Here is a 12,329-nt window from a genome sequence, read left to right as displayed (position 1 = left end):
CCAGAGTTTTTAGATTTTTTTAATCGGCAAGTCACCCTTAATCGAAATAATTCAAATTTTAAACAAAATATACACTTTAAATTTTCACGAAATTTACAGCAAATACAGACATCCAAGTGGAAATTTTTTCCACGAACCGTTAGATCTAGGAAAATTCTAAGCAAGGCAGAAGAACAAGCGGCCAATTTTGTGTAAGAAAAGTCTATTCGCTTGACTCTCGGACCCAAATTGACGCCAACATAGTCGATAAAAGAAATTTGATAAAAATCCAATAGTCTACAGTTTTTTTGATTTTCCGGCAAAACGGTGCATAATTTTTGGCCAAATGTTTAGATTTTTTTAATCAACAAGTCACCCTTAATCGAAATAATTCAAATTTTAAACAAAATATACACTTTAAATTTTCACGAAATTTACAGCAAATACAGACATCCAAGTGGAAATTTTTCCCACGAACCGTTAGATCTAGGAAAATTCTAAGTATGGCAGAAGAACAAGCGGCCAATTTTATGTAAGAAAAGTCCATTCGCTTGACTCTCGGACCAAAATTGACGACAATATAGCCGATTAACCAAATTTGATAAAAATCCAAGGGTACCCCCTTGGAAAATTTTTGCCAAATTTTACAAAAAAAAATTTTTGTTTAATATTTTGGTACATGCACTTGGCCCAGCTTATTACAAAAATGTGTTTCTTTCGGATCCCTTAACCCCAGTTTGCCGGAAAAGAGGAAAAATAGAATTTAAAAAAATCTACAGTTTTTTCAATTTTCCAGCAAAACGGTGCATAATTTTTAGCCACATATAAACATTTTTTTAATCAGCTAGTCACTATTAATCGAAATAATTCAAATTTCAAACAAAATATTCACTTTTAATTTTCAGGAACTTTTCAGCCAATACAGACATTCAAGTGGAAATTTTTCTCACGAACCGTTAGATCTAGGAAAATTCTAAGTATGGCAGAAGAACAAGCATCCAATTTTATGTAAGAAAAGTCCATTCGCTTGACTTTCGGACCAAAATTGACGCCAACGTAGTCGATTAAAGAAATTTGATAAAAATCCAATAGTCTACAGTTTTTTCGATTTTCCGGCAAAACGGTGCATAATTTTTGGCCAAGTGTTTAGATTTTTTTAATCAACAAGTCACCCTTAATCGAAATAATTCAAATTTTAAACAAAATATACACTTTAAATTTTCACGAAATTTACAGCAAATACAGACATCCAAGTGGAAATTTTTCCCACGAACCGTTAGATCTAGGAAAGTTCTGAGTATGGCAGAAGAACGAGCGGCTAATTTTATGTAAGAAAAGTCTATTTGCTTGACTTTCGGACCAAAATTGACGACAATATACATGTTAATATTTTTTTAATCAGCAAGTCACCCTTAATCGAAATAATTCAAATTTCAAACAAAATATTCACTTTTATTTTCAGGAAATTTTCAGCCAATACAGACATTCAAGTGGAAATTTTTCTCACGAACCGTTAGATCTAGGAAAATTCTAAGTATGGCAGAAGAACAAGCGGCCAATTTTATGTGAGAAAGGTCCATTCGCTTGACTCTCGGACCAAAATTGACGCCAACATAGTCGATTAAAGAAATTTGATAAAAATCCAATAGTCTACAGTTTTTTTGATTTTCCGGCAAAACGATGCATAATTTTTGGACAAGTGTTTAGATTTTTTTAATCAACAAGTCACCCTTAATCGAAATAATTCAAATTTTAAACAAAATATACATTTTTAATTTTCACGAAATTTACAGCAAATACAGACATCCAAGTGGAAATTTTTCCCACGAACCGTTAGATCTAGGAAAATTCTGAGTATGGCAGAAGAACGAGCGGCTAATTTTATGTAAGAAAAGTCTATTCGCTTGACTTTCGGACCAAATTTGACGACAATATAGCCGATTAACCAAATTTGATAAAAATCCAGCAAAACGGTGCATAATTTTTAGCCACATATAAGGATTTTTTTAATCAGCTAGTCACTATTAATCGAAATAATTCAAATTTCAAACAAAATATTCACTTTTAATTTTCAGGAAATTTTCAGCCAATACAGACATTCAAGTGGAAATTTTTCTCACGAACCTTTAGATTTAGGAAAATTCTAAGTATGGCAGAAGAACAAGCGGCCAATTTTATGTAAGAAAAGTCCATTCGCTTGACTCTCGGACCAAAATTGACGCCAACATAGTCGATTAAAGAAATTTGATAAAAATCCAATAGTCTACAGTTTTTTCGATTTTCCGGCAAAACGGTGCATAATTTCTAGCCACATGTTAATATTTTTTTAATCAGCAAGTCATCATTAACCAAAATAATTCAAATTTTAAACAAAATATTCACTTTAAATTTTCAGAAAATTTTCAGCCAATACAGACATTCAAGTGAAAATTTTTCTCACGAACCGTTAGATCTAGGAAAATTCTAAGTATGGCAGAAGAACAAGCGGCCAATTTTATGTAAGAAAAGTCCATTCGCTTGACTCTCGGACCAAAATTGACGCCAACATAGTCGAATAAAGAAATTTGAATCCAATAGTCTACAGTTTTTTTGATTTTCCGGCAAAACGGTGCATAATTTTTGGCCAAGTGTTTAGATTTTTTTAATCAACAAGTCACCCTGAATCGAAATAATTCAAATTTTAAACAAAATATACATTTTTAATTTTCACGAAATTTACAGCAAATACAGACATCCAAGTGGAAATTTTTCTAACGAACCGTTAGATTTAGGAAAATTCTGAGTATGGCTGAAGAACGAGCGACCAATTTTATGTAAGAAAAGTCCATTCGCTTGACTCTCGGAATAAAATTGACGCCAACATAGTCGATTAAAGAAATTTGATAAAAATCCAATGTTCTATAGTTTTTTCGATTTTCCGGTAAAACGGTGCATAATTTCTGGCCAAGTGTTTAGATTTTTTTAATCAACAAGTCACCCTTAATCGAAATAATTCAAATTTTAAACAAAATATACATTTTTAATTTTCACGAAATTTACAGCAAATACAGACATCCAAGTGGAAATTTTTCTCACGAACCGTTAGATCTATTTTCCTGTCTCTATTTATGGGGCATTTTGAACGTCGTCCTAGCTGATACGGTTTCCTCTTCTTTGCAGGCGGTTCGAAATTTTCACCTAGAATCTTTCGGATACTGCTTCTCTACGCTCTAGATAATCCAGGGTTACTCATTCTTTCTCTTTGATATTCTTCGATCAATTGGAAACCCAGTTTCTTCAGGAAAAGCTTTCTAGCAATGTTAAAACTATCGCTATCGCTGTTTTGTCTGTCAATGATTTAGCAATTGATTCGTGAAGTGTTCATTAGAGAGAAAAAAATTGTTAAGCGCTAGCGATAACTGTTGCATGCTACATTATACGTTGCAGATAGCTCGTCTACTACGTCAACTCCGCCTTTGGTCGAATTAAAAAAGGAAATAATTTCAGACAGCGTTCTGAAATGTGCAAATCAGGCTTATTTTTTCTACCTACCGCAATTAAATTAAGAGTCTCACGCAACTTCACCAAGAGATCACGACTAGTATACCAGTTATCAAACTTTATATTGCGTTTGGTCCCAGACACGGGAGCAACCAATCTTTCTACAATGGGAAATTACTAACTCGGAATGGACCTTCCCGCAGTTGTCCCAAATACACCTTCATATTAAGTAGGTAGTACGTACGTGCTTCAACTAATGCATGTACCTTGATTTCATATTTCGATGGCTTATTTGGCACATATTGCTTGAAAGCACATCTTGCTCTGAACGATTCAAGCTTCTCGTCAGTTGTTAAAAATTCAGGACAATATGTAGATTTGCAATTTTCCACAAACCTGTCGAAGAAAGCTTTGATGAAAGCTAATATCTAACTTGACTCTTTCTTCATGGTTTTGTTTGTTATCGAATCTTAGACATGAAATTAAAAATTCGAATCGATCTTGGCTCATTGTGTAACGGAACACGTCCATTCCTGTTCCTGTTCCATATAAATGACGGTGGTTATTTCTGAATGCACCAGACAGGTAAAAGAGTCCCAACACAGCCTCGATTTCTATCACAGATGTATTCCCATAATGTGAAGAGTTCTTCCAACTTTCAGATTTATCTGCAATTCGTTGGTTAGTATGCTTATCCAAGTCAGCAATTATTTGTCCATCAATAAATGGCAGGAATCACTCAATTTGTGTCTTGGCATGCTTTGCGTGATTTTTGACTCCCGGTAAAGGTGTAATTAAGTTTTCTGCTCTTGTTCGAACATTGCGGTCATTGGGTTCTTTATTTCATTTCATTCCATTCTTTCTGGAATAATAACAACCCTGTCTGATACTTTCTACAACAGCTTGCTGATTTCCATTCTCTTCCTTGGGTTCTTGTTCCATATCGAGATAATCACTGTTGATACTTACATTGTCAATATTTTCTTCTGTCTCTGAATCATCTTGATCAATAAATTCGTCTTTATTTTCACACTCTTCCCACATACGCATGAGATGAGCCTGCTCTTTTTCATAGTCGCCCATTATTTTCAAATATACGGGAGTGAAATTAATAACTCAATATAAATGTACTCAGAGTAAATTTACTCTATGAACTCTGGGGTTTCTCACACATCACTTGTCGGATGCCGGATTAATAATTTGTCATGCGTAAGGGAATGATTTTTTTTTATTTAACGTATACACTATCATGACCGATCTTATAGAAAACGTGACTCACATTTAAAAAAGCAGTCTTGCAGTAACATTTCTGCTATGTTTAATTTATTTTGTCAACCAAATAAAATTCAGTAAGATTTGACGTTCAAAATCATTTGTAACTTGAAAAAAAAAACTATTTTCTGAAAAACACTATATTACTATATGTACAAATTTGAACAGACAAACATAACATAAATATTTATATTTACAGTCTTCATCTTGTTATATCCTGCATGTGAAATATGTATAGCACATGTAAGTTCATTTGAAATCAAATGATTTGATGATTTGATTTATGAAAAAATATTGCTTAAGTGATCCCTGTTATCTTCAAATCTATGATTATGTATTTATTTTGGTCAATAAAATCAAACTCAGTATTACCAGGAGACATGTACCTAAAATAAAAAGAAAGCGTTAGTACTGTTTTAAAATTTCTTATAGAGTGTATAACTATTAGGCGAGCGATTTATGCCTTTAAGAAGAGCATAAACCTTTTTTATTCGATTTTATATAAATGTTTTCAAATGTATTTTTTTTTCATTTTTCCAAGTGGGACGGAAATACTGTTATTCAAAAATAATTTATAACAAAAAAAAACAATTTTCCAGTAAAATTTTTTTAGGCGTATTTCATCGAAATATGTAAATACTTTTTCTGTCTTGATACTTTTTCGAAAAATGCTTCATTGTAGAATTATTTGCAGTTTTTGTTGAAAACAATATTTTAATATCCTACTGAGACCTGATGTCCAATTAAATGGACATTTACATAAAATATTCTACATTTTTTTGAAGATCTAAATTCACAGTGCCTAGTCCCACGGTCCATCGTCGTGTACATACTAGTGAGCCTGACTACAGCGCGCAGTATTGCTGAGAGCACATTTTAACTTAGTTAACCTATTATTCGCAAGTGACAAACATGGCGTGCAGTTGTAGAAAAACAATTGATGGTAAGTAGCAAATAAAATAGTAAAATATATAAAATTATATTAGCCATTTTTTGTTTCAGCTGTCTTTGGTAAAAAAAGTATTTAAGACCCGAAGTTGACCATGAAAGACTTTTTGAATGTCTGGAAAATTCGGATACAGACGTTTCAGATTCTGAAATTTCTGATGACGGCTTTGAACCAAATAAAGAATTGTATCAGCCTCAGCAATCAGATTTGGCTCAATATACAGATAAAAAACAAGACACAGAAATACCATCCGAAGATCAATTAGATAACGTACCACTCAATGAACAAAAAAAAAGGCTTGGGAACCGAAATATATGGAACAAAATGGGTGTTTTTGTCCCTTAGCATGGAGACTTTACTGGAATTGTCGATACCGTCCACGAGAGGTAAAATTGAAAAGGTGAAAGCTACGTCGGTATATATTTTGATAATTTAAATTTTGAGAATATTTGTAATTGTACAAATATTAAATTTTTGCAAGAAAAGAAAAATCTTGAATGTTACTCTAAGCGGGGTGAAAAATGTTTTGTAATATCTATTTTAATGTCCTGTTTAAGTATCTACAAATTAGAATGTTTTGGGCTAAGACAACAAAAGTCAACGGTATTGCACAAGCCATGACACGTGATAGATATTTTCAAATCAGAAACAATTTAAAAGTATTTATTGACGCTGACGTGCCTCAAGATCAAAGAAACGCTGACAAATTATTTAAGATCCGGCCTTTAGTTGAAAGAATACGAAGAGGTTGCTTGACACTTCCAAGATACAGTAGGTTGCTGTGGACGAACAAATGATACCTTTATGGTATCGATATTTAACAATGGTATGATATGAAATCAGTTATGCTAGCGTCAACTGCGTTGCAAACAGAACCTTCAAATGAATGTAAGCGATGGTCAAAAAAGGACTTCCGATATGTTGAGGTACCTAGACCAAACATTGTCAAAAAGTACAACTAACTCATGGGGGAATAGATTTAATTAACAGGATAATTAGTAAATATTATCGAATGAGAGCTACAAGTAAGAAATGGACAGTCAAAATCATTTTCCACTTATTTGACCTTGCGATTGCCGATTCTTAGATTCTATACAGAGATGACCATGAGCAACTTGGTGATGCTAATAAAACCGTTATGAAGTTCCTGGAGTTTAAAATTGCTATTTCTGAGTTGCTCTTTAAATATAAAATTTCTGAAAATTCTGATTTTGGGAACATTTAAACACTGGTAACTAGAAACAGTTACAAACTTAGAACATCACTTTAAACTTCTACTAAGAGAAAGATACAACACATTCCTGCAATGGCATCCGAGTTTAAAAATTCGGTTAGATGTAAGCTTCCATGTTGTAAGGGCAAAACAAAAGTTTATTGTGAATCATGTGACATAATTTTATGTTTAGCGGGAAATAACAATTGCTTTAAACAATTTCATTTACAATAATTTTGTATTGATGCGATTCTGATGTCTTTTTGAATGGACATGTTTTTTTTTTCACATTTAGCAAAAAAATAAAAATTTAGAAAAATTTACATGTGGTTTTATACCAAAAATCATACGAATTCTATTATTTAATAAAAAAAAAACATCAGGTTAGGTCTCAGGATATAGAGATTTTTGAGATTTTTTATGTTAACTTCTAAATGAATTGCAATTCTATAAAAAGCTTCATAATCTTTAAACCTTCAAGTACAAGTAATAATATTTTGACGAAGATAAATGGATCCTATCTTGCTTAAAACACGGAACCAAATATTTCGCATATGCACTTCGATCCATAGTCTGGTTAAAAAAAAGATCGAAAAATGTTTCGCAGATATCTGAAGCTTTTAAGACATAGGGGGGGGGTTACTAGATGACGAATAGATGAAAAGATACTCCTAATTTTACCTTGCGTTTTTTTAAACAATAATTTATGGTCACAATTTGATTTTTTGTCTATAAGTTTTTTCCCTTATATTTTAAATAAACAATATTTATATCATTTTTTTATATCAAGAATATCTATATTTTTCCGTTTTTTAAATAAAAATTGATAAATAATTTACGGAGATATTTGCAAAAAAGCAATTTTTTGCAATAATTTATAAATTTAATTAACTTTTTTATTAACAAAATAAAATGTTATTAATACATTTAAACATCGAGGAATTGCTGTCGTTTAAATTTGTGCGAAATTACTTAGGCTAATTATTTAAACTATTGAGCTTACCCTATGCATGATGCTAGACAGATACCGTTCACACGAGGAGAGTTACAAGTGTAGTACTTATGCTAGTATACTGTGGAGTAGGTGTTTGTTTAGTACAAAATGAATCAAAAAAAAAAAAATAAAATTGATTCAAAATTGTTAAGCTACTGTTGCTTACTGTTACTTTTTTGCTTGAGCTCGTTTACTCCAAAGCCCCCTTTTGCCATTCTTTCGACGATTTCATCCTCCGCAGCTTGCCTCATACTTTTATTTCTGTAGTGTACACTACCTAAATTCCATAAACACTGGTATTCGCCATACATCTCTACAAGTTTTAAAGTTAAAGTGAAATGAAGTTCATCTTCGGTGAACTTCATTTCCACTATTTACACAACTCCAGACGGAATGACAGCGTCCCTATGCACTCTCCTACCTACTCTAATCTACCAGAATTGACCGCGTTCCATGGGTAGAGTGCGCAGGCGAGTGGATATTTTGGCGGTGGTGGTGGTAGTAGAGTAGAGTTACTTTGCAACATGTTGCTAGTCACTCTACTCTACCACGTACTATGCACTCTACTTGATACTCTACTGCGCTGAGCGTTTTTACGGATAGAGTTACTCTACTCTACCAAGTACTTGCATCATTACTCTACCCGTGTAAACGGGTCTTAAGTCTGACGAAATTTTGGAGCGAGGAGCTAAAACAGTTTCCCCTCCACTTTCCTATGTCGATCTTTCGAAAGTAATTTCGTTTCGAAAGGCTGTAAGTTTCGAAGAATTGGATGAATTTTATAGGTATAAGCTTCAATATAAAGTTTAGATTTTCATTAAAAATTTGTGCAAATTTTACTTCTTAATGTTTATAAACAATGGAGATATGATTTAAAAAAAATAGTCGCTAACTTCGTCCTTATTGGTCATACAAGGTTCATATTTTTTAAATGTGATTTTTTTACCAGCTATCCAATGGTTGTATGTATAAGTCTGTAGCTTGAAAAATGTAGAAGTTATTACAATTGTTTATAAGTACAAAACATACCCCTTTTTCAAACGTTTATTTTATAAATAATTTCGATGAAAACGCAATATGCATTTAACTTCTGAGATAGTCTAAGTCTTAAAGAATCCTATGAAATTTGCTAAATGTGTCTAGCATCATGCATAGGGCAAGCTCAATAGTTTAAATAATTAGCCTCAGGGATAAACAAATTAAATAACTTTTAAACTATTTGACCGATCGGGGGGAAATTTCGCACAAATTTAAAGGATAGTAATTCCTCGATGTTTAAATGTATTATTAACATTTTATTTTGTTACTAAAAAAGTTTTTTGCAAATATCTCCGTAAATTATTCATCAATTTTAATTGAAAAACGGGAAAATAAAGATATTTTTGATATAAAAAAATGATATAAATATTGTTTATTTAAAATATAAGGGAAAAACTTATAGACAAAAAATCAAATTGTGACCATAAATTATTGTTTAAAAAAAAACGCAAGGTAAAAATAGGAGTATCTTTTCATCTATTCGTCATCTAGTAACCCCCACCTATGTCTTAAAAACTTCAGATATGTGCGAAAAATTTTGCGGTGAAATCGATGATTTTAGCATAACCAGACTGGGCTAATAGGTAATAAGCAGCGATATAGGCACGCGGAGATTAGAAATCTTCGTTTAAATTTAAAACTATGTTTTTAGCAAGATAGAAATCACTTATCATTGTAAAAATATTCTTACTTATACGTGAAGATTTAAAAATTATAAAGCTTTTTGTAGAACTATAATTTATGTAGTAGGTTTTTGCTGTTGATCAGCTGTTGAAACTGCTATTGAAACATATAGTTAGTCATAGTAGGGCAACACTGGCTAAGATAAGATGATAAGATAAGACGATAAGATGATGATAGGATATTGAACTATATAACAGTAAAACAATTAAGTAAAAAACTCCATCTAATATATACATACCTTTTATAAATGTACTTGCATTTACGCTGGTACTCAGTTTCTTTCCATGGTTTTCCTTTCCCATAACAAATTTAAAGGTAGCGTTAAAACCGGTACCATCAAGTCTGTCATTGGATCGAAACGTGACTCTAAAGAATTTTCTATCAGATTCTATGTCAAACTCTTTGAGTTGACCGCAGTACCTCGAAAATTTTCTATCTCTTGTTAAATAATTAGAAAATTCAACGTAGTCACTGGCAGAAACGGCTTCGCATCTAAAAGTAAGGACATGAAAATACTTTTTTTGTTAACTTAAATTATAATAATTTCAATGAATTTAAATATAAGAAAATAAGTAATGTTAGTGTATTTATGTTAAAAAGAATCAATTGGATTTCGAAGTCCTAGGTTTTCACCCTATGTGAGCGGAAGTTGTAGCATTTTTGTTTCACTCTATATAATAACACACCGAAAAATATTCCTAATCTTTTTTCGTCTCTGAGATTGATAATATAAACATTTTTAGTCTGTTTATAATAAAAACAGATTGCTTTCTCGATTGATCTTGATTCCGCCTAGATATTTACGCCGGAAATAAACATGAATCTTTCCACTTAGGTTGGTGGGAAATTGTATGCTGACAAGAAAATGATTTTTGAGGAAGAGGGCACTACTCGATGGACCGGCTACGGGAGCAGGCGATTTCGGTGTTTAAGTCAGGAAGAATTTTGTCATCGGAAATTCGTTATTGTGGCGGTCAGAGAGAATAGCTTAGGGTCTGAAGAGAGTTTTAAGAACCAGCAAATTTTCATTTAATTCCATGAGTTTCGATTAGAAGGTGATTTGAGCTCGAAATGTTATGTGGCAATCTTTGTGGGCCTTTATGGTTTTGAGTGAAAAATAAGCAGCTGAGTTTTGAGGAATACATATTGTTATCATCCAGGATAACCTGTAGCCCAGTTTTGGGATTTGTCAGCCTTCATTTTGTGTCTCCCATGGATCGGATCCAGATCGTTTGAAGTTTGTGGGGGACAGTGTTTTTTATATTCAAATCTAAGGTAACAAACTTTTTTAATAATCTCAAAAGAAATAATCAGCCAGTGAAGCAATTAGTTTGTTAAATTTTTCTAAATAAACATTTATCTTTAATATACTAAGATTTGGTCTTATTTCAGTTTATAAATAGGTTATATATTCAGTTTATAAATAGTTTATAAAAAAGGTTTATAAATAAATATAAGTTTTATGGATCAGATAATTGTCATATTTTAGTTTCTTTTAAATAAAATTAACTTTTGATAATTAATTAATAATTCAGAAAAGTTGAGTAGTTTCATTTCGACATATTATGACAGTTAGTATATATTTTCTGTCATTTGGTACATAAGCATATTTTTAAAGTTTAAATTTAAATATTTTTATTGTTAATAACGGTTTATATGAAATAAAAATAAACATGTGATGTTTCTCTTTAAACCAGTTTAAAATTATTTCTTTTAAAAAGTTATTCACCCTTAAAATTTTTTAGGAGAGAAGAACTTTTCTTTCTAACCAGCAAGAGGTTTTTTTAAAGAGCTTCCTATTTTAAATAGTCTAGGAAGTAGTTAGTCTTCCCAGTCTTCCCCAAATAAAGGAATCCTTATCCAGGACTCAGCTTTCCAACCAAGACACGAGTAGCCGTTCGCAAACGTTTCAATTTATTTGTTAATCCTATCTCAAAGCCCAGTAATTGTTCAGTCCCCCCTTTCAACCCCCAATAAGTAAATTATAATTATTACAAAGTCGATATTTAAAAACTTCGTGTAACTTTGCGTAGATTGATATACGATTTCACTAATTTTGAGTAATTTTTGTTAAAGTTCCGGTCATAACTTTTCATTCCGGTTACAACTCCTGGACCAGAAGTTCTAGATCTTATTTAGCCTTTAGATCTTATTTGGCTTGCCAGACTTGATGTAAATAATTCAATTTAGTAAAATGTTCATAAATAATTTTTTAGTAGAATGTGAATTATTGCTTGTAAAAATTGATGTAAATAAAACAATTGAATAAAATGTTTATTGATTTAAATTTTGGTAGTTTTTAGTAGGTAGTAAATATCGGATGAGCAGCGGAGCACGGAGCAAATTTGCATACAGCTGTCCCTAATTACCATATGCTCGCTAATTTACGAGGGCTTTCTATTTTAATTGTACTAACAGCGGAAACTTTTTCGAACATACCTTTCGATAAAAGGCCTCAGCGTAAATGGACATGGATCAGCCCAGATGGCAGTGTCAAAAATGAAATAGATTATATCATAACAAACAGAAAAGAAATAATCAAAGACATCAAAGTACTCAACAAAATTTTCAATAGGAAGCGACCACAGATTAATCCTAGCTAAGATACTACTAAATGTCAAATTGGAAAGAACAAAGATGATCCTAAAAACAAGAAACAAAAACTGGATTCCCTCAGAAAACAACGACCTGTATGAAGGTACAATAACCAGACGTAAAAT

At 31.9% G+C, this 12,329-nt stretch overlaps 1 protein-coding gene across 3 annotated transcripts in view; it reads right to left on the bottom strand.

The window, feature by feature from the left end:
• Positions 1-4,921: 4,921 nt before the first annotated feature.
• Positions 4,922-12,329, bottom strand: part of Sol1 — a 941,015-nt gene continuing 933,607 nt past the window's right edge. For all 3 annotated transcript variants that reach the window (XM_072532789.1, XM_072532790.1, XM_072532791.1), the window contains 2 exons: positions 9,848-10,101; positions 4,922-5,117 (listed from right to left, as the gene is read on the bottom strand). In XM_072532789.1, the coding sequence (XP_072388890.1) occupies positions 5,062-5,117; positions 9,848-10,101 (310 nt within the window). In that variant the 3' untranslated portion in view covers positions 4,922-5,061. The remainder of the gene's footprint in view (positions 5,118-9,847; positions 10,102-12,329) is intronic.

The sequence above is a fragment of the Diabrotica undecimpunctata genome, chromosome 5, assembly GCF_040954645.1.
Source record: "Diabrotica undecimpunctata isolate CICGRU chromosome 5, icDiaUnde3, whole genome shotgun sequence".
Taxonomy (NCBI): Eukaryota; Metazoa; Arthropoda; class Insecta; order Coleoptera; family Chrysomelidae; genus Diabrotica; species Diabrotica undecimpunctata.
Note: the sequence above shows the minus strand (reverse complement) of the source record. Positions and strands in the feature narration are given on the sequence as shown.